General features: G+C 39.8%; 1 protein-coding gene across 4 annotated transcripts in view; it reads right to left on the minus strand.

The window, feature by feature from the left end:
* LOC121514167 (A-kinase anchor protein 13) overlaps positions 1-21,965 on the minus strand; it is a 227,232-nt gene that overhangs the window by 68,833 nt on the left and 136,434 nt on the right. For all 4 annotated transcript variants that reach the window (XM_041794284.1, XM_041794292.1, XM_041794277.1 and 1 more), the window contains exons 11-12: positions 13,137-13,282; positions 7,953-8,314 (exon numbers count right to left, since the gene is read on the minus strand). In XM_041794284.1, coding sequence (XP_041650218.1) covers positions 7,953-8,314; positions 13,137-13,282 — 508 coding nt within the window. The remainder of the gene's footprint in view (positions 1-7,952; positions 8,315-13,136; positions 13,283-21,965) is intronic.

Here is a 21,965-nt window from a genome sequence, read left to right on the forward strand (position 1 = left end):
AAGTTGAACATGGGACGTTTAATGTATAAAAACACATTTGCAAGACATACTCAAGGGTGTTCATGATAAAGCCAGGAGGAGAGTTTTCACAGCCAGAAGAACAAAAACAAAAGCAAAAATGAGGATGCACAAAATTAATATTTATAGTGAGAGTGGCATTTTAAGACCTCCCATAATCTTCTGAGTTAATGTGCAGTTTTCTCCCAGTCAACAGTCATTCTTCTGACATCTTTTCTGCACAAATCAAACTCTATTTCCTTCCTTTATTTCCTACTGGAACCACCAAAAAGTTACCCAACAACTTCACAGATCTGAAAATTTCTCCCCAGGACTTTTTTTACTATAAAATTCTAGTCCTCTGAGCCTCCAGAGATGAAATCCCTTTTTTGTGTCAGCTTAAAAAAACAGCAATACTAAACACCATTGTGTCTCAATGATCTATCTGCCCCAGGGTTTCTGCTCACTCCAGCAGGTGAAGGAGAGCAGACTCCTGCAGGGATGGAGCACGATGCAGCAGGAGATCAGCCAGCATACATTAAAAAGCAGTAGATACACTGAGCCTACACCTACATGGATTTGCCATCACTCGTCACCTAGCAACAAGTCAATCTTTACAATACATGATCTGATGAATGTGATTTATGAGTACCTTCTCCTGTGAAAGGTCAGCTTCCCTTCACCATGGCTACAGATGGAGCTGGAGGTGATGGATGAGACAGACGCTGAGTGACTGATGATGGCTGAGATGAGTGGGGATATGAGGGGATGGCGGGTCAATACGGACATAATGAATGAAAGAATGAACTGTTTTATTTGCTGATGGGACCATCATACTGTGATGGAAATCTTCAGACTCTCATGTGTGCCAGTGTGTGTTTGTGTGACAACCTGAAGCACACAAACTATGTCGGGTAAGTAAATACAACAGCATTTGTTTAGAATAATCATCTTAAAGGGATGAATTGACATGTTTGGAAATGCAATCGATTGCTTTCTTGCCCATATTTTAATGAAATTATTGATGACATTCTCATAGTATGTATATTAAAATAGGAAGCTGGAGCAAAAAAGTGGTTGGCCTTGGCTAACACAGAGACGAGGGAAAATGGAAAACAGATAGATTGCAGGCAGGATCAATACCAATGGCATATTTAAAGAAACAGTGTGGTCTATAGAAGTGAAAGTCTATAGAGCAAAAGAGTGTGGTTATATCAAGTCCGTCAGACTTTATATCCACCAGCATGTCTAACAATACCACATTGTAACTGTGGTCATAAGAGGAACCTGTGATGCATTTGTACATTATAAATATCAAACTGAATACTCAACTATAATGTCAACAATGGCAAGAATAGATCTGCAATAAAAAGAGAAGATGGATCATTGTCAACAGGGGAAACTGTCTGTACTTCTCTGTAAAGCTTGTGAATGTCAGGAAACCCTTCTTCTGACAACACAATTAAAAGAACAGAGAGAGTGGAGAAATCAGAGATCATCCACACAGCAAAATCATTAAACGCTTTTACAGAGTTTATATAATTCTCACAGGTTATGAGTTAATATAACACTCTGGAAAGTCTTGATATAACTCTCCTGTAGTGTTCACTTTTAATACTCACAGTGTTGTTTTTAATATGTTAAAAGGTACTATTAACACAATACTGTGTTATTTCCTCTCATATTGGATGTAAGTTTTAAGTATTTATAATGTTAATTATTTACATGGTGAAATGAACTTTCATACCACATACAGATTGTCATCTTGTGTTGAACACCTTTGGCAAAGTCAGGTGTCTTACAGCAAGGAAGGGGCAAGGTGAAATATGCCGAGTTTAGGGCATGCTCTGAGTTTGAAGACAACACACCATCCTTTATTTTAGACCAGCTCCTGCCACAGGGGTAACCAACTCAGTGGATAACTTCACGCGTGGTGCAGAAGTGTTTGTTGTCAGAAACAACAATGATCCACATGAGACATGAGCAAAAGAATCCCAGCAGTGAACCACATGCAATATCTAAATACATTTTAAACACATCTCAACTCATTGCCCAAGGGTATGATGGGAAAACTCAGGTCCCTGGGTTTTAAATGGCACTGATCACAAAGCTTAAATCAGCTGACTCTCTGCAGAAATTAAATAACACCAAATGGATAAACACTGTCGGATAACTCTAGCACAGAGTTAAAATGACACTTTGAGGGTTACAATCAACTCTGAAGTTCTTAACACCAAGATTTCAACTCTCCAGGTTTTGCCACGCATTAATGTATCAAAGATGTTATCTGTCTCTCACTTGAGCAAGAGAATTAAAATAAAACAAATACACAAATAATGATCTCAATGATTTGTGAAGTCATCCACTTAACAAAAACAAGACATGATGTTGACTTTTGAAGACAAAAGAACATTTGATGAATTAAGAAAACATCTTTCATCCTTTAGATGGTAGTACTTTGTGCCTGGTTTAAATGATGCCCTTCAACTATTTCAGAGGGATCCTATTAATACCGTGATGTCCACATCTTTAATGGTCACATTGCAGGATGTTCGACTGGAGTCATGTGACTTAAAGCATGGTAATGGAATCCCCCCCCCCCCCCCATGTTTCCTGTCGCCCTCAGCTGTCCAATCAAAATAAGGCAAAAAGCCCCAAAAATAATCTTGATGAATAAATAAAAACAAGGCTGATCTTATGAATGTTCTCCTGCTATCTTGTGTTATAAGACAAATTAGACAAAGCCTTACACACCCTGGCAAACTGCAATGTGCTTGCCTGTGAGTCAATTCAGCCAAACCCTTTATTATACAAATTAATTGTAACTTTAGACTTAAAATCATCAAAACTGATAAGTTATAAAGGAATATAAAACCCTTATTTGAATTTATAAACAAGATTGACTTCTGATCGTAAAATCTGTTTTGGTATCAGGCTGTTAAAGTTATTTCTGCGGTAAAAATCAGCCAAAGGCAGATATCAGACATACTGTATGACACAAGATGGCATGGTCATTAGTTTGAGATATTACAGCAACCATGACCTTCAACCTTTCAACAGCCAAATCCTTCAACATCATTTCAGAGTACTTTATTGCACAAATGTGAAAAGAGATTCTCACAAGACATCCATGAGGTGTTGTGACCCTTCTGATATGATTCATATGTTTTTGTTAAATTTGATGAGAGGAAAATGTCTTTGATAGCTTTTAAATGGAGTGCTGGGATTTTTATACCCCACTACATAGCCACGCCCCCTGTTCAAATTATGATGATAGACCAAGGGAACTACTTGCTGCTATTTTCTGGCAGAAGTCACAGAGGTATTGTACAGGCACCGTGTTTTCATCTAACTCTCAGCAAGAATGTAGCAATACACTTCCCAAAACAAGTCCTGATTCTTCTAAAATGTAACTGAAGAGAAGCGGCAGGAGGGGAAAGTTAACATGCTGTCTGACTTAATCTTATTACATTCATTTTCCCTTTGCTTTAAACATCCTACATCCTTCTAGAGACACAGAGATTTCCCTGCAGTCTTTATTCTTTACACAGCATGCACATCCAGCAGCCTGAAAAACTTTCCTCTAAATGTTTTGTCTTAATCCCTTTGCACACATCTTTAGTGCTCCAGGTGCCTCATGTTAATCTAAAGAGGGCAGCCCTAGTTTAAGATTCTGCTCTGTCACTAGTTACATTGCAGAGAAAGACTACAGATTAAAAGTTGCTTTATTCCCAAACTCTGATGTCATAAAAATAACAGCTGATTAAACTGTGAGGCAGCGTCATTTTTCTGTTTTCTATCAAACATAATTGAACAGCCATTTATCAAAACAAGTCTCCAAACAACACTGACGGTTTGAAAAGACAAGTTAGACATTAGAGTCTTGGTCATACTGTTTAAGGGCCCATGTGAGTGTTGTAGCGGGCAGACAAAGCAGCAGACTGCATCCTGATGCACAGCAGAGCTTCTATGAGGGGGTGGGTGATGCCCAGCAGAGAACATGGTCATTTTAACTTACGCCTGAAGGCTTTTTACAAGTGTGAGGTGAGACAGAGAAAGAAACACATTAAGCTGAGGAGCAGAGGAGCCTGGAGGGAGTATTTTTGCTGAACTTGAGCTTAACTCCCCCTTAAAAAGATTTTTAAATTAATTTAAGCGACTCCTGGAGGAGGAAGAGTCTCTCAGCAACTGTAACAAGAAAGTTGCCACAGACACCCTGAGCAAGTTTATGTCTTGTGTTTAATTTGCCTTTTGGCTTTTTTTGTTGAACTGTTGGTGGGGAGTTTTAGCTGGATCTATATTATGCAAGGCAACCAAAGCAGCTACTGCAAACTCTGAACTGAACAAAACGTCTGACATGAAATGATAAAGTAAAGCTTTGTGAACATGAACAATTTTCCCTACAGTTAAATGTGTTTAGTTTGCCATCAGTCTGCATAGCTGGGTTAAGCCGATCATGAGGGATCATGATAGCAGTGCTGTGGCATCAAAGAGCCATGGGACAGACTATATAACACATAAGTAGGGGACAAAGCCACCCATTAGGGGGGAAAAAGGGAGAACTCTTGGGGGCACAGCCAAACTGGCCCATGGAGGTCAGCAAAATCACTGTAAAGTTAAAGTGTGACAAAGACATTTTATTTTCAACCTGAATAATAACCACTCTTTTTAATGCAACAAAACATGCATTTTATTTACTTATGCTATAGCACAAATATAGCCTTTTTAAAAATGCAAACCCCTTCTCTGAAACAGAATTACATTTTTACTGGTAAAGTTAACAGTGTGGATGGACGCACTGAACTAAACCATGGACTGTAGAAAGAACTGGACAAACCCAGTGTGATGTCAGTCATCTGCTTACAATAGGTGGACTCAAACGGCTATTGAAGTCAATCTGTGAATGCTTCCATATTGAAATCGCGGTCTCAGCCTAACTTTGGATCAACCTCATGGCCCGTCCACTAAGCGCAACTTCCTGTCAGCCTGCTAGCTAGTATTCCAGTTGACAGAAATGGAGCCTCTGCCTGCCGAGCTATCTGTCAATCAAATGAGATGTGCCAATCAGTTTTCATCCTAAATATAATCCAAACAATCATGGTACAAAAAAATTCACCCCCCCGTACAGTGGGAGCACAATAAGACACTAGCTAATGAGACACGTTTGGTGTTTTGAACCAGGCTGTAAACCAGTTTATTTCTAGTGTCAAAACCGGCTGTTTAACATGTGTCCAGACGGGACTTCCGGTGTTCCTGCAGCCAGCCTCAAGTGGACACTCGGGGTATAGCAATTTTCTGCACTTCCACATTGGCTTCATTTTTCAGGACCGGAGGTTGGCGCTTGAACTAAACCCATCTGGAAAGTAACATTACATTTCATAGGCCATAATGTGCACATATGTCAGGATGCCAGAAAATAAAAAAAAAAAAAAAAGACAACTTTAATGTCAAACAATTAATTTATTTAAAAAAAAAGAGGCAAAAATGGCCAAAAAGGAGCAATAATGGCTAAAAGCTGACAAAAGAAGTGCAAAAATGAATGAAAAGTAACTAAAATGATGGAAAGCATCAAAAAATGAATTTAAATGCCAAAAAGAAATGGCAAATTGGCGTAAAGTGGCAAGACAGTGGAAAAATGGTCAAAAAGAGGAAAAAACAAGTGGCAGGAATGGCAAAAAAAATGTTGAAAGGGGCAAAAAAATGATGGAAAACAGGCAAAATGGGTTAGACATGGCAAAAAGAAGTAGCAAAAATGAACAGAAAAAGCGTTCATAGAGGTTAGCACGAATAACAATTCAAACATCAGAACACACTTAAGGTTTGACACATTTTCATGTCCAAATGAGGTAACTATAAGCCAGGATGCTAGCACCAACACCCAACACACATGCATCGATATCATCACTAAATCACAACATCATTCTCTGGGATTTTCAGGGGTACAGTCAGTTCTGTGGGTGTGTCTGTAGGGGCATAAATGAGATCAGGGATCTCTTCTCTGACTGCTTATCTTCTCATTATAGCACAAGTGTCTTCTGTTAATTTCAGATTTATGTTGAAATAGTTGGCCATAAATGAACCTGACTTGAAATTCCTTTCCTAGCCTGGCTTGGTATTTAATGTGGACCTTAATTGCATTAATTTTGCCCTGAGATGATAATAAAAAACTTAGATGTCTGTCTTGTGCCCATATTGGAAAATATAATGCAAGTCTTCAAATACATTACAAATTAAAGTGCATGAAAGTACTACATAAGTGGTTTTAAACATGTTGACACCACTGATTGTGTCTTGTTTTGCCGTCAGTATGACATGTTTTGGACCTTAATGATAACCACCCATGTTTGTTTTGTTTCTTCTCCCTGATCCAAGCCAACTTGACTATACGAATATTATATGTAATGTTAACTGTATATGTATATATATTTGTAAGAATAATCTAACAAGTCTTAGTTACAGCAGAGTAAAAGTGGGTTTCCCTATTTTTAACTTTATAGAGCAACAGGAAGAGAGAGAACAACATACAGCAATATTGTTCAGTGCAGACCAGGGATCTCATTTATAGTGAAAAAAAACATTGTTTAGAATCAATACTAAAAGTGCACAAACACAAAAAAAAACTTTTAAAAATGGAACACATTGAAAATAGTTCAGATTTACAAACCATGCATGCACACACTTACACACAATCTTCTCTTTATAAATCCCTATCCAACCAGAAATATGTGCATGCAGATCAGCTTCATACTTCTCCATACATTAAACCATTAATGGCCAATACCAAGCTCTTCATGAATGAGAAATGCACAGAAATGAACCAGCAATCAAAGGTTTTCAATGGTGAATCACAGGAGATGACCAGAAGGGAGATGAAGAAAATAAACTGCAGTGACAGAATTGGAGGCACTTGTGAATCAAAAATCACTAAAACAGCACTCTGAGAGTCTTAAACAAAAGAAAAAAAACAAAGTAACACAACATTGCTGCAATATTTCTACACCCAAAGCATCTGCTAGGGCTGAGCGCTATTGAAAAAAAAAAAAAAAAAGAAAAAGACAATACAATAGTTTTTCTCTCTCCAATATGTACTGTGGGACATTATTAAAAAGAATATTGCATATTGAAGCTTTAAGTTTTTGGTTTTATCATGAAGAACTGATCCTGAACCAAAACTGATAATGAGACTATGCAGTGATTATGTGATCCTCCAGAAAGGATTAATTCATGTTTTTAAAATATATTTTCACATTTAGTTGTAGGATATGGCTAACACGTAATGAATGAAAGTATAACTGTCTGTTCTAATGTTTAAGATGAAGTGGAGCTGCCCGTTTAGTTTTACACAGAGTGAAATCAAATGTGACAGAGACATCAATAAATAATCTTGTGCCAATTCATCACCCTATTTTAAGCCTTTAAGATGTGCATATGCATAGGTCAGACCTAACTTTGCAGGATTAGTGGCTTTTGCCAGTTTCAGGCCCTTTTAAGTGAATGCAAAACTTTTCGAAATGAGACCCTTGGACTGCAACCACAATAAATGGGACGCCTGCTCTACTAATTGATCCAAAGCTCCCACCAGTGTTTTATATTAGTCATTTAAATCATGCCATTCAGTGGGAGAAGAGCTGTTAAACAGAGATGTAATAAACTGCAGCTTCAACTACTGAAGTGTTTACTATTGTGCATGTGGCTGAGTGTGAACAAGCATGTGCATCCACACGTGTGTAACTCCGTGATCATGTCAGTTCCCAGTAGACAAACAGTAACACAGCTGCTCACAGCAGGAGGAAGAAACACTCGACATGGCACAGAGGGAGAGAAATCAACAAGCTCTAATGATCCTGACATCTGCACACATCAGGGCTGCTGACATCTACTGATTAACACCAGACTAACACCAGCAGCCATACTAATTATCACAATAAAATCAACTCCATCCCTTGCAGTCCTACCTCCTCTGGTTCATCTCTGTGTCTCCTCCGTTGTTCTTTCCAGGACCCCAGCTGTGGCGGCGGAGAGGGGAAATGGACCGGATGCTGTTCCTGAGGAGGCAGCAGCGCCGTGGCACCTCTGTTACTCTGTCTTTGGCCTCTTCTTCAGCTTCTCCAGTTCCTCCACCTCCACCGCTGCTGTCCAGTCCTGCAGTGACAGTTGCACCTGGTCGAGCACCCTCCTCTGGGCTCCAGCTGCATTCCAGGCCCTGGCTTTCTTCTGGACTGGAGCTGGATGGACCCACGCTGGCCGTGTCGTCTGTGGAGGAACAGGAGACGGAAACCTCGCTGGTGCTGTCTCCTCCTGTCACTCGTTCGTCATTCTGCAGATGTAGAAGAAAGAGAGAGATGGTTTATATTTTAAGTTTCTCTACCAGGCAGCATGTGCCCTTAGGGAACTGTCGAAATTAATCAAAACTTGTTTCATTAATTAAAAGCTTACTGAAGTAAGTGCTAACACCTAATGAAATGTTGATTTATTTATTATTTCAGGGACCAGAAATCATTCCTATCCTCTATGTAAACAAGGACATCTCTCTCAGACTCACTTCAATACTACTCAAATCAAATAAATGTAGTAAATGTTACTCTTGCTTAACCTGACACGCAAGATGGATTTGTTTCACATGTTCATCTGGGAGAGCTTCAAAAGGAAACGTTTGAGAAAAGGCAGAGGCTTTGAAAAAAACTCAGAGGGTGATTGGGTGAACATTCTGTCTGTCAAATCTCTATGGGCCAATCAGACGTAGCCACTCTTGAGCTGCATGTGCGCAGCTACTAAGGAAAACTTAAAAAAAAAAAAAAAAAAAAAAAAAAAAGTATGGATATACTCCAAGTCCAAGTAGAACTTCAGGACATCGTAGACTTTTTTACACCTTTTTTTTATCCTGGCATGCCTCCCTGACCCACTGGAAACAGCTCTGTGACCCACCTTTGGGTCCCGCCCCCCTAGTGAAGAGTCACTGCTTTAGGTGTTTCCTGACGCTGGCATAAAAACATTCCATTTTACTTAGTAATTTATTGTAGATGTTGCCTGTTGTACAGAGATCACTGGTGGGATTCCATTGCTAATGTTTCTGGTGGATTATTGCTGTTTCAGACATTTAGCACTTCCGCACCATGGATGAAGTTATCCACTAATGGGTCGTCTCCACCGAGCAGTTTGGTTCAGTTCGGTGCGGGACGGCACGCTTTTTTTGTCGTTTCCATAGAGAAAGGGTCCCAAAAAAGCGAACCGTACCGTCCCACTTTTCAGCACCCTTCTGTAGGGGTGCCAATCTTACCTAACCGTACCAAAAAGGTGGAGCTACACACACAACAATAGGGGCTGCACTGACGTCACGTCAGCGCGCGACTCAGCTGCTCGCCTCCGGGCTTCAAAGACGGAAGTCTGCGCCGTGAGAAGCGGGCGAAAACGGGAGAAAAAAATGGACCAATATCTGCCTAAATGGGAAATATTTGGACTCGACGGAGATCCAAACTGTTTCCTAGTCTATGGATATTGATGTCTGGCCACAAATCAAGTTTCCTGATGTTTAGCTGGATGATTTTAAGAACACAAAGCAGAACCTGAAGGCTCACATCAGCCTGATCCATCCGCGATGGATGGGAAACTAAATTGATGCATAAGTTTTGTGAATACAAAGCCTTTGAACAGTTCATGCTCATCAGTAATGAGTTATTAATCTACGTCTTACGTTAGGTAAACTGTGAAAACATCGCTCTGTGGTTGTTTAACGGGCTCGTAAAACTTCAGGCTGCAGACTATTTTTAAACGAGCTCAGCACACCCCGGATTTCTGACTTAATCTAGCTTGATTTTAACACCAGCTGAACTTTAACTTTATTTTGAATGTGGCGAATTCTCACAGTTCAGCTCTAAACTTTCATATTTTGTCGTATAAACTGTTCTAGACTAGATATATTCACATATTCACGTAGCGTTACGACTCAAACCGTCTCTGTACACGTATTCCATCAGCTGAGGACCTTTACTGACAGCGGTTAACATCATTAAGATGTACTTTTTTTAAAGCACTTTCAGCTGAAATAAAGCTGTTTAATGTTTATTCCCGAACCGAAACCGAACTGAATCAAACCGGACCCCCTAATGGAAACACAGCTTTAGTTGGCCATCTCTGCCTAGGGTAGGGGATGGTCTATAAGAAGGCGGAGTGCAGACTTTCAACTCAGGAGGCATTTCAGCCCTGCATCTGTCTCTTTGCTCCACTGTAGACACCTTACTCCCCAAGGGTGTTCAATGCAAGGTGGAAATCTTTCCTTAGTATGAGAAGGGCTTTGCACTGTGTAAATAATTAAAATGATAAAATGCTCAGATTTATTTTGAAAGAGTCATTTTACCCTGGAAGAAGTGTTGATTTAACACTAGGGGAGTTGAATCAACACTGATGATTTTGCTGTGTACATTGTTGGAATAACTCCTAAAAAATAACTATTTGGAAAGTGATAAATTAAAACTCAGGAGTTGACACATTTTTTAGTGATATACTTCACATTCTCTGTGTTAATTTAAAACTGGTGATTTTGCTTTGAAACTGTAAAGAATCAACATGTTCCACATTTACAATCACACATTCTGTTAAATGACAGCCAACCAGGAAGCAAGCTGACCAAATAAGGAAGCACAAACAGCCATTACAATGATAGTGAAAGTGACAAATTGATTTCAGAAATGGAGGACTGACTTTTTAATTTGATTTGTGGCAACAACATTGGTGTTTATACAACATGTCCTGCAAAACACATCACAATCAAAGCAACAAGGAGATGGGCTGGACTGAAACTTCTACCACAGCGGATGTAGCAGGTAGCCAATAGCTTAACACATTTAGTGTGGGGGGCCTAAGACATTTTTAAATTGGTTAAGATTTTAAAAATGGGTGTGTGCCAGGCTTAAGGTGCAGGCTGTGATCAAAATCAAGCTCATGATTAACATTTGATTAATTGTGCTACCCTTACCTGATACCCCTGAGATCTTTTCAATATTTACCATCTTTTTAGTTGCTGATCAATCCGGTACTCTTAAAATCTAGCTGACTTGTTGGTGTCCATTCATGTTAACAACTTTGAAAAATGTGAAAGCATTTGAGCTTCAGCCTGACTCAAAAGGAAAGATAGCTTCAGTGTGAAAATGAATAATGACAATCTGACAACAGAACCACAAAGAAGGTGGTGTAATCCAACCTGAAACACAGGCAAATAACAATGTGACACTTAATAAGCAGATCTGAATATTTTGTTGACCAAATACAAAGAACATTTAAAAGAAAAGAGAAAAACTGTCCTTCGAGTTACTCTTATTCCCCAGCCCATCAGGTTGTATATCCATCAGCATATTTTCACTGATGCGTGCCATGAATAAAGAGTGTTGGAGAGCGATTTAACCCTCAGGAATGGGGCATAATGAGGACCAAATGGCAAGACTTAAGGATAATGAGCCAGAGCAGCTTTATAGCAACACTGACATTAAAACAAAACACTAATTAATGAAGGCAAACCTTGTGAAAACAAACACGTCTTGGGAAAATGTATCCAACTTCTTCATAGACATAGTAATCATGCAGTTAAAGTAACACAAATGTCCAGTCTTGGTATAGACAAACGAGGCACCACTACTGTATATTTGTTAATTCATAGGCCAAAATGCAGCTTTTATGATGAAGGCATGTCTAAGACTCCATCTTTCTCTCCTATATTTCTGACAGCTCTGTAATATTACTAATAACTGGTGCCAAGAAAACAAACAGTGTTGGTCTTTGGTGTAAATTGCTGGTGGGAAACAGCTCCTGCACATGCACACACAGGTATGGGATAGTTCGTTTAGAGCTAATTTGTAGGTGTGAGCTTTAACTGGGTCTATTGTGCTGCCAGCTGCACCGTGAGAGCTCAGCACAGAGACGCTTCTGTTGGAGGGCTGCGAATGAAAGATCTGCTTCATGCTGCCGACACAAAGTCCCCTGGGAGAGAGTGCAGGTTTGTTTATGTGTGTATTTTGTGGGTATACATTCAGGGGAGAGACCGCATGTGAGTGCAGTCAGGGAGTCACCAGAGTGAAGCTTTGAAAGTAGAAAGAATCAGCTTGGTTTTAAACTTTATTTTATACTTTGAGGCACTTGTAGATGATTTTTATCCTCCCAAATAGTAGTTGGAGAGCGTTCAAAGTGTGCTGCTTCAGCACACATGACCTTAGAGCGTTAAAACATTTTCTCTCACAGTATTTTCACAGCTTGTGGAATACTTTGAGAATCAGATATTTAGAAAGAAAAGACACTGCAGGCATTAACACTTACACTGAAGCTGAATTTAGCTGCTGTGGTCTTTTAGTGGAAGTCTCCTTACCCTCAGCGTCAAACAGTATACTATGATATTATCCGCACTGACTTCTTCCATTTTTCTTTGCAACAAAAAGGACACTCTTTCACATAACTACAAGCATGTTTGAAGTTCTCAACACTGCAGAAATTGAGAGAAGCAAGCATTTCAGCTATAACCAAAGGGCGCCCGGCTTCAAACAGACTTTAAACATCAGCCGAGTGACAGCAGGGACCGCGGCTCACACTTCCCCAGCAGCAGAGAAGAGCTGCGGGCTTGGAAAGATGGTTAGTACATTTTTGGCAACCCAGCCTCGGGGTGCTGATAAATAAAAAGCCAAGCACAGACTGACAAAATAGCTTCTTCATATATACTGTATAATCCCTATAGGACCAGCTGCAGGGGCAAACACAGAAATGTGTTCTCGCTGTCCACTGTGAGTGAGCTGAGTGCTTGGACGGTGGCGAGTAGAGGATTTTTTTGAAGTTGTTCTGCCCTGCATTTACAGCTAAATCAAAGTAAATACACTGTCCATTAATTTTACATTCATTTCATTGATCGTTTTGCCATTTGTTCATTTTAGTCCTCATTTCTTAAAATTTGATTTCTGCCCTAACAATGAAAGACTCCAGTTTTTCAGTTTTATACCCCAACATCCCATTCAACAATTTTGATATCAAAAAGGCACTGTGAGATTTTTTTGAGCTTACAAACCAAAAGTTATGTACATCCAGTCAAAGGTTCTGTTTGTTTGTCCTGAAAAGAAATCTCACCCCCAGAGCACTGTTTACAAAGAGGCAGCAGAGAGACTGACCTTTCTGAAGACGCTGTCAAATCCCGTCTCAGCGTTCAGGAAGCCTTCAATGTCGCTGCCAGAGTCTCTGTGAGCTGTGGAGGGACAGCTGGGGGCACTGCTGGTTCTACTGGGCAAACTGGGTGACACTGAAGACTGTGAGGATCCTGAAAGACACACAAAAAAAACAAAGTGTTAACACTAGTAACAGAAGTGTCAACACAGCAGGGGAGGCAATAGCTGAAACATTTATTTGACTAGAGAAAAATCAATCAGTTGGAAGAAAAATAACAATTATTTTCATAATTGATAAACACAGACATTACTAAAGCATAACTATCAAACATCTTCTAGCTTCAGCTAGAACAGCAACAGTGAAAAATTTTCAGATTGATAGAAAAATGGAAAAACACCTATAAACTCGTTCAGGCAGACAATATGAGCTATGCTTGTTCTACACCTGTTAGGCACCAAAATGAAATATGGTGATATTTATACTGCAAGATACAGTCTCTTGCTCTGCTCAGCTATAGCCAGCTACACCTAGAATGAATCAGTACTGCCGTCTTACTTTGAACCTACCACCACCTCAGCCTTCACCTGTAAGGTCTGACTGGGGCTTCAGAGTTCATCAATCTTCAGATTCTGCATGTAAAATAATCTTGCAAGAAGTAATGAGGTCAGAGCCTGACATTAACCACAAACATGTTCTACAGGAAATGTGTCTGAACAACTGCAAACATGAGTTATGTAACTGAACTGATTTAGAAAAGAAATAATTTTGCTACATTCTCCCTTTTTTCACAACTTTTGAAATCTATAAAGCTAAAAGTTGAATAAGTGACAAAAAAAAAGAAAGCAAATGAATTGATGACAAAAATTTTCATTTTTGTAGGCTTGGTTTAACTTCATATTTTATCAGTGGCAGTATTCAGTTTTCAAACAGAAGAATACCAAGACACCTAAGACTACTCTGAAGGAGTAACAAGCTTCAGCAGCTGAGATGGGAGAGACTCTGCATACAACAGTTGCCTGGGTTCTTCACCAAAGCTTTATTAGAGAGCGACAAAGAGAAAGACACTGTTGAAGAAAACTCAGATTAAATGTTGACTAGAGTTCACTAAAAGGCATGTGGGAGACTCCATAGTCAAGTGGAAAAAAGTGCTTTGGTTTGATAAGACCAAAATGGTGCTTTACGGCCGTCAGACAAGATGCTTTGTTTGGCGCTCGGTGGTCACAGCATCATGCTGTGGGGATGCTTCTCAGCAGTCAGCCCTGGAAGGCTCATAAAGATAGGGGGTAAAATGAATGCAGCAAACTAAAAAAATCCTGGAGGATAATCTTATTCAGTCTTCAAGAGAACTACGGCTTCGGAGAACATTCACTCATTAGTAAGACAATGTGCTGAAGCTACAGCTTGCTTAAAGACAACAAGGTGAATGTTCTGGAGCAGCCGAATCACAGCCCAGACCTCAATCAAATAGAGAATTTGTGGCTGGACATAAAAAGGGCTATTCATGCCCTGCAACCTGACAAAGCTTGAGCAGTTTTAGGTTGATGATGAGGTCGGAGACATAGAAGAAGACGAAACCAGAAATCCATCTCCTTCCGCCAGTCTTTTTTTTCCACATAAACAATGAAAAAAAAAAAAAAACAGAATTTATTAGACAAATAAATCAGCACTGATAAAGGTGAGTCAACATGTGACTGAGAGACTATGACGTGTTGCTATGGCTACACAGACACTGATGCATCGCCTCCTTCTCAAGCTAAAAGAGAACCAAAGAGATGCATTCAACAAAGAGGCTGAAGCCAGGACCAACGCTAGAAAAGCCTACGTCACACAGCTGAAGCAGGAGATCAAGCTGCTGAGAAAACAAATCGCTGAAGAAGGTAATCGAGATGCAAATGGGATCAAAGAGGCTCTACATGACAAACCAAAGTTATTGCGTGTCTGCTCCAACATGTCAGTGGAGAAGGCCTTTGCATCTTTACACCGAAAGAATCTGTTGTTGAAAGAAGAGTTCAATGTCCTCGATAATGACATTCAGGTCAACAAGCGCCGCCACAAGGAGCTGAAAATGGAGTTAAAGAGAGCACAGTCTACTGCTGATGCTCAGACCCACGAACAACAGAAATTCTTCAAGAACCTTTCAGAGCTGAACGAGAATGTGGAGAGGATCAAGTCAGAGACCAAGGAGCTGCAGAAAGTCAAAAGTCAGTTGCAGAAAGAGGCTCTTATTTTTCCAGCCCAGATGGAGAGAGCAGAATCAGAAAAGCTGAGGGACAAAAAAGAACTTGAAGACTTACACTCCAGTCTCGCCATCGCCCAGCAGTTAAACAAGGCTACAGAGGCCGAGTCAAAGCAGACGGAGAAATATTACAATGAGAAGCTCATGGAGGCGGAGAGCATTAAAGCTAGCAAGAGGAAGCAGATAAAGGAGCTCCAGGCCCAAGTTGAAGAGCTCAGTAAAGGGATTCAGAGCAAAAAAAAGCAGAGAGAGGAGCAGAGAAGAGAGGTCAAGCGTAGCATCATGATGGCAGACGAGGGAGAGAAAGTCAGGGTCGTTTATAATGAAGCTTTTCAGAAAATCAAAAAGGCTACTGGAATAACCAATATACAGGATTTAAAACAGCACTTTCTCTCTATGGAGGAAACCCAACAGCATCTGGTGAATCAGAAGGAGGAGAATGAGAAGATGCTGCAGCAACTGAACGAGGAGAAGGAGCTCCTGATCCAAAAGTTTGAGGATGTGAAAGAAACAACCAAGAGCTGGAGCTACGTAAGCAGCAGATCCAGGATGCACAGTGTAGGTGTGACGCTGCTAAGAGCAACTGAATAAGCTTGATAAAACCAAAGTCACCATCCAAGTTTGGTTGGAGAATCTCGCTGAAAAACTTGAACGCATCAGACTACCTGAGGACAGAGTGGTTGTGGAGTCTCCTTCTGACTCGTACAAGTATTTACTGAAGCTGCTGATGGAGAACGAGCTCAAGCTGGACTTACTGCGGGAGAAGCTTCAGGGACAGGATCTGGCTGCTATTAAGACAGAGATGGAAGAGGTGGGCTTCTTACAAATAAAGAGACAACTGCAAGCTTCTAACACCTTTGAGCTGCCAGATGACCTCTCTGAGGAGGAAGATGACAGTAGAAAGGATGACAACAACATCCTCTCACAGAAGAAGCTGAAGCGCCAGTCTGAGAAGCTGATCAACAACTCCAGGTCCAAGAAGAAACGTGGGAAGAAAAAGAAAAAAAAAAAAAAAAGAAAAGAGCAATGCATTGACTGTTTTTAAATACCAGATACTGTTTTACCATAATATTGCCTAATTCTAGAACCGACAGCTCTCGTATCTTTTTTAAACAAATACATTAAATTAATATTTTCTTAACCGTGGGAATAAAAGTCCTTAAAGGGTCTCTGACATCTCAACTCAGCAAAATAGGAGGGGCTCAACACCAAGGTAGGGAGGTAGATAGGATGAAGGGCTGAGAAGGGAATTTTTGGAAACATAACGGTTAAATGTTGCTGCTGAGGGTTGAAATAAAGAAAACAAAATGAAGCCTAGCATTAGTTCATGCAGGACACAGAAGTCATACACCTAGCTGTGATCAGCTGACAGTCAATTGATCCCACAGCCAATCACAGCTCTTCCTCTTAACAAAGTGGTGTATCAATATATGATGACTTCTCACTAATCCCTGCTTGCATTAATGCTGATGCACCACACTGCTGCTGCTGGCAAAGTTTAACCCCCCCCCCCCAGCCTCCTCTTTTATAGCATAAAGCTTGTTGTCTCCTAATGTTTAAATTCATGCTACTATGGATCAATTGCTTTTTGAACGGATTTTATTGTATTCAGTACACATTGCCATAAATGCATTCATCCATGTGGGGGTTTCTAGCAATGCTCTCCCTGGAACGTTGACACATGCTGCTCGAATAACATCTTTTGAGCAGAGCCTTCCCCGCCAAGTAAACTGTATAACCATATTGCAATAAGAAGCTTAAATGACAAGAGTGTTCCTGAACTGATGATTAAAGTAAAACAAATGTGAGCATGCTGGTCTATCACAAAACAGCAATAATATGCACAACCCCATAACAACAATGCCTACTGTGCCAGTAATTGTGCACTCAAATTATATTGTTGTTATTTATCATTAGTTCCAGCTGCTTAAATGCATCTTGCTCTTCATATGGAAACATTTTAACTGCATCAGTGCCATAATTATTTTTCCATACTAAGTACATTTTTCTACTGCTGACTTCATCTATAATGTATAATCATGTATGAATCTGTGTTTTGTAGTGCAGTGTTGTATTTACAGTATGTTTTTGTTTCCTCCTCTAAAACATAAGCGGGTTTGTTAGAGATCAGTGAAAAGACTTCTGGGAATCTGAGAAGGTGTGAAAAGCCTGGTAGATCAATGGCTGACTGTCCTTACTAAAGCCGTCTGTGCTAAACTGCAAAGAAAAACAACTGCTGTTAGAGTGTGCAAAAGGTCTGAGGGCAGAGCTGAAGTCAGATTCTCACTCAGAGAAAATGACAACCTAAAGTGTTATTGATGTTCTGCAAAAAAAAAAAAAAAAGCTTTTACAGATAGAGCAGCATCACATCAGTCAAGACACACAGGGACGACAGGATTTAAAATGCTTTCTGTGGTTTGTTGGAAAATAGATGTAGTATAAACCATATTTAACAGGTGCTCGACTAGATGTGAGCAGAGATATCCTGTAGACACTTTAAAGCCCAGTATCTGTGAACAACAGCCACACAAACAGACAGAGGGTAGAAATGAGCTGATAAGGCTAAGACATGTCTTTTGAAGGTGCAGCTGTGTTGATGTTTGTGACCCGTGAATGCAAATAACATCTGGCTGGTGACACAACCCAGGCTGCTTGCTCTCATTGGCTGTTTTGGATTTTCCATCTGAGGCATTAAGCTTTGAGGTCAAAAAGGTGTGATTTAAAGCAGTAAAATAATTATGTTGAAACCACACACTTGGAGATTATTCAGACAAAAAGTCATTTGCAATGAGCCTCCACTCAAGATACACCCCCACGATCATCAGGGGAGGCATATCTGGCCTCAAATCAGGCTTAGTCGTGTCGTGTTTGGCCAGCACAACAATCTGAACAGTCACACCCCTATTGTCTTAGTTCAATGTTCAGCACCACTCATCAAGTCCCATCTCTCATCAGGTATTTAAAAGCAGCCCACCAAGAGATATTTCTGGTTGGAACAAACCTTTTGCTGATGTTTTTTCAAGCCCCCTCATTTAATAACCCACCCTAAAGTACAACATTTCCCATGTAACAGCCCTGCCGTGTCTGCAGCTTTTATACATGTAGGGACATTCTGAGATAAGACCCTGGGACAAACTAAAAGAGGAAACTTGTACTGAGCTAGACTTGTTTAACAGTCAGCTTACTTAAGCCACATGCCAAGAACAGCTGCATGAGATCATCACCCAGTGTGTCCTTTTGCATCATTTCTATTTCTGCTGGAGAAGCGGAAGTTGTTCTTCATCCCTGTGGAATATTTTCCCTGTACTCATGTGAACAAGAGGAAGTTCTTTATGTGTGTCTGGCTTTTTGTGTGCAAGATCTAATCTCCTGAAGGACCTGTTTATATAGGGATATGTGGAAGAGTTGATATGCAATTAATACAGACTGAAGGTTTAAAGTAATGCCATTTGCTAGCATACAGGCAGAGCATTGAGTCAGCTGTTGAGAAGGAGGGGCTGTCAGGGGATCATGAGCAGGGACAAAGGGTTGCACAAGGAGTGGTATTTGACAGAGCCCTTCATTTTAGCAATAATCTGTGAGACTGAAATTACTAACAAGAATACAGGGGGTACAATCACAAAGGTCCTGAAAGAAATAGAGTGCTTACTCTAAGCTTTTTACCACATACAGGGGTGCCAAAGTTTTAAACTTGAATATGATGTGGGTAAAAAACAACTCATTATTTCATTGGGCAACAAGAACATGAATCCGTGGTAGACAATATTTGTTTTGTTTTTTTTTTAGTACAAAAAAAATCAGGCAAACTCCCGCCCACTGTTCAAGCTTCACATACCATTTATACTGTAGTAGCTTTTAAACTAAGACTCAAATGTTAGTGTGTGTATTTTTGTCATTTCAAGTCAAAAGCATCTCTCATTTTAAGCCACATTCACCTGACAGTGACACAGAAAAACAGAGCAATTACAAATACAGAGCAGAGGCCGAGATAACGGAAAATTCTCTGTTATTTTGACAGACAGCGTGCCAGCAAACTCACACAGATAGACATGGCCTACTAAGGAGGAAATTAAATCGATCTTAACAAATGTAAGGGATTACAGCAAACTTTCCTGTGATCAGAGGCCTAAATGATGCTTAGAAAGCCTAAACAAAGTCCATTATAATACTTTTCCATTACTATTATTACTATATGATTCAACAGATAATGATTAAGCCAAACACAGTCCATTATATCACTTTTTCAACACTATTATCATAATAGGAGTTACATCAGCTGATACACAATTGCAAACAGTGCCACTGTGCATTTCTTGTTTCAGTATCATAGTTCAATAAATAGAATGCAGCGTTTACAAGTCTAGATGTTAGACTAGAATGGACTAAAGTTGAGCGGGTGGTGGCGTCTCTGCAAAAGCACACATACAGTAGATAATGATCAAAAATCCTGCATGCAAAGCAAGCAAAAACCCACAGGGCTCTACAGTGCAAACTTGTGCATCGGCTATGTTCTTCAAACTACTACATCTTGATATTTAAATATTTTTAAAACAGGAAATTTATTCCTAAAGGGCACAGTACATATTTGCTTGTGTGTAAGTGTATATCCTCAAACATTGTTATTTGTATATTAGTCGGGAAAAGGAGGCTTTATGAATTGAACGCTCCTAATAAAGTCATCTTCCATTGTTATATTGAACATATTAAAGAGAGAAAATTAAAATGACAGACTGTAAAACCTTATGATAGAATTTTTACAACCCTGCCCGTTAAAATGACAGGAAAGTTGCAGAAAAGTTTAGCCCAACCTCTGATACAGTGCAACCAAATCCTGGGTCACAGAGCAGAACGCCATCAGTCAAACCACCTACAGACTGATGCATCTTCTTCTACTGTCTTGTATCTACCTTTAAAAAGTTTTAAAGAGACCAGCTCCCCAGACAAACTGTTCTGCAGCATATTTCAGGCTGCAGGAGCAACATACTTGAAACTCCTTTCATCAGTTTCAAGACGTACTTTGGGAACAGATAGCAGAAGAAAGTCTTATGACTGAGTCATAGAGCGAAGACTGTAGCTTCCAGCACTTTTCACAGGTTAAGCAGATTATAAATAAGGATTTTCCAATGATTTTGTCTATGCGAGGGTATGAAGGCACTCAGATTTACATATGCAGTCCTGAATATTTTAAACAAATTTCAGGAGAGGCTGTACTTGAATTTTTCTCCAGTCTGGCTGCAGACCGATAACCTCTGATGGCCACTCTCACAACTGTTCATCTGAGACACCGTCTTAGAACAGAGATACACGTATCCTACATATCAAGTTATCCACAAAGCTACGTTAGCTATAGCAAGGTTTGCAAAAACTGAGACTGCTAAAGATAACTTAGTTATAGATAATTTAGCTATGTAGCTAAAGCTAAGCTTTCAAAGCAGCTATGTAAGCTACATAGATACATTATTGACATAGTTATTTTAACTTCAGCTATGTTTGCTAAAGCTTATGTTGCTAAAGCTAACTTAGCTACATTGACTTATGTGGTACCATTAATAACATAGCTAGCGTAGCTTTAGCTAAAGGTCCTGGATTAGACCTCTGATCTTTTCTCATGATTGTTTATGAATGAAGATGAATGAAGAAATCTAAAGCTGGGAATATGATGTACCAGCAAATTACGGCACTTCCTATCGGGGTATACGGCGTCCCAGATGAACAGTCTGTGAGGGTGACCATCCGAGTCTCTCTCTGACGGTTTTCCTTGTCTGATAGGGGTCTCCGAAGGTGAGCCTGACATAAAAAGACACAGCTGGTGGGAAGTTCTTTCCTTGTCTCAATGGTGCATGTAAGTATAAAGCAGTTCAAAAAGAATTAATTCACATGGTTCTGCACTGCTAGCAAAGCATGGCAAACATTGTGAGATGACTTCCAAGTAAAGATATACCTAATGATGATTTTACACCAGACAACACTACTACTAAAACAAAGACAAGTAAATATGATGAGTCACATCTTGCCCTGAGCTCTACCTGTGTAACAGCAGGTATTAACCAGAGAGCCACACTCCTTTCTTTTCTAAATCCTACCTGTGTAAATGGTTTCCTGCAGATATCTCATTTAAGACAAAAAACAGAGGCAGTCTCAAAGCTGCACCCCAGACTCAAATAGATCTGTGTCACAAAATAAGTTTAAAGTTCACACTGGAATTACTGCTGGATTGAAATCTTAAAAGAAGATTTTGATCTTCCTTTTATTTAAAGGAGTGGTTTACCTTCTGAGAGTCAGGTTAAAAAGCATCTGTTGAAACAAACTCTAGCTACATCTAAGAATTTAGAGGTTTGATGCTGCAGTATGACTTTTAATGGTGTCTTCTTTAAAACAGCTAGCTTTTTTGAATTTGTTTATGCACACTGAAGTTGCTTTTCTGTACTTTTGAACCCAATGAAAAGCCATATGTGAGACTTAGTTTGTAAAGAGTGTGACATGTTGATGTGCATCTACTAGAGGTGTAACAGTATGTGTGTTTAGGGGGGAACCAAGAGATGAGCTCCATCTAACATCAAAATGTCCTTTACAGCATTTAAGAAAACATGACACTCCA

The sequence above is a fragment of the Cheilinus undulatus genome, linkage group 1, assembly GCF_018320785.1.
Source record: "Cheilinus undulatus linkage group 1, ASM1832078v1, whole genome shotgun sequence".
NCBI lineage: Eukaryota > Metazoa > Chordata > Actinopteri > Labriformes > Labridae > Cheilinus > Cheilinus undulatus.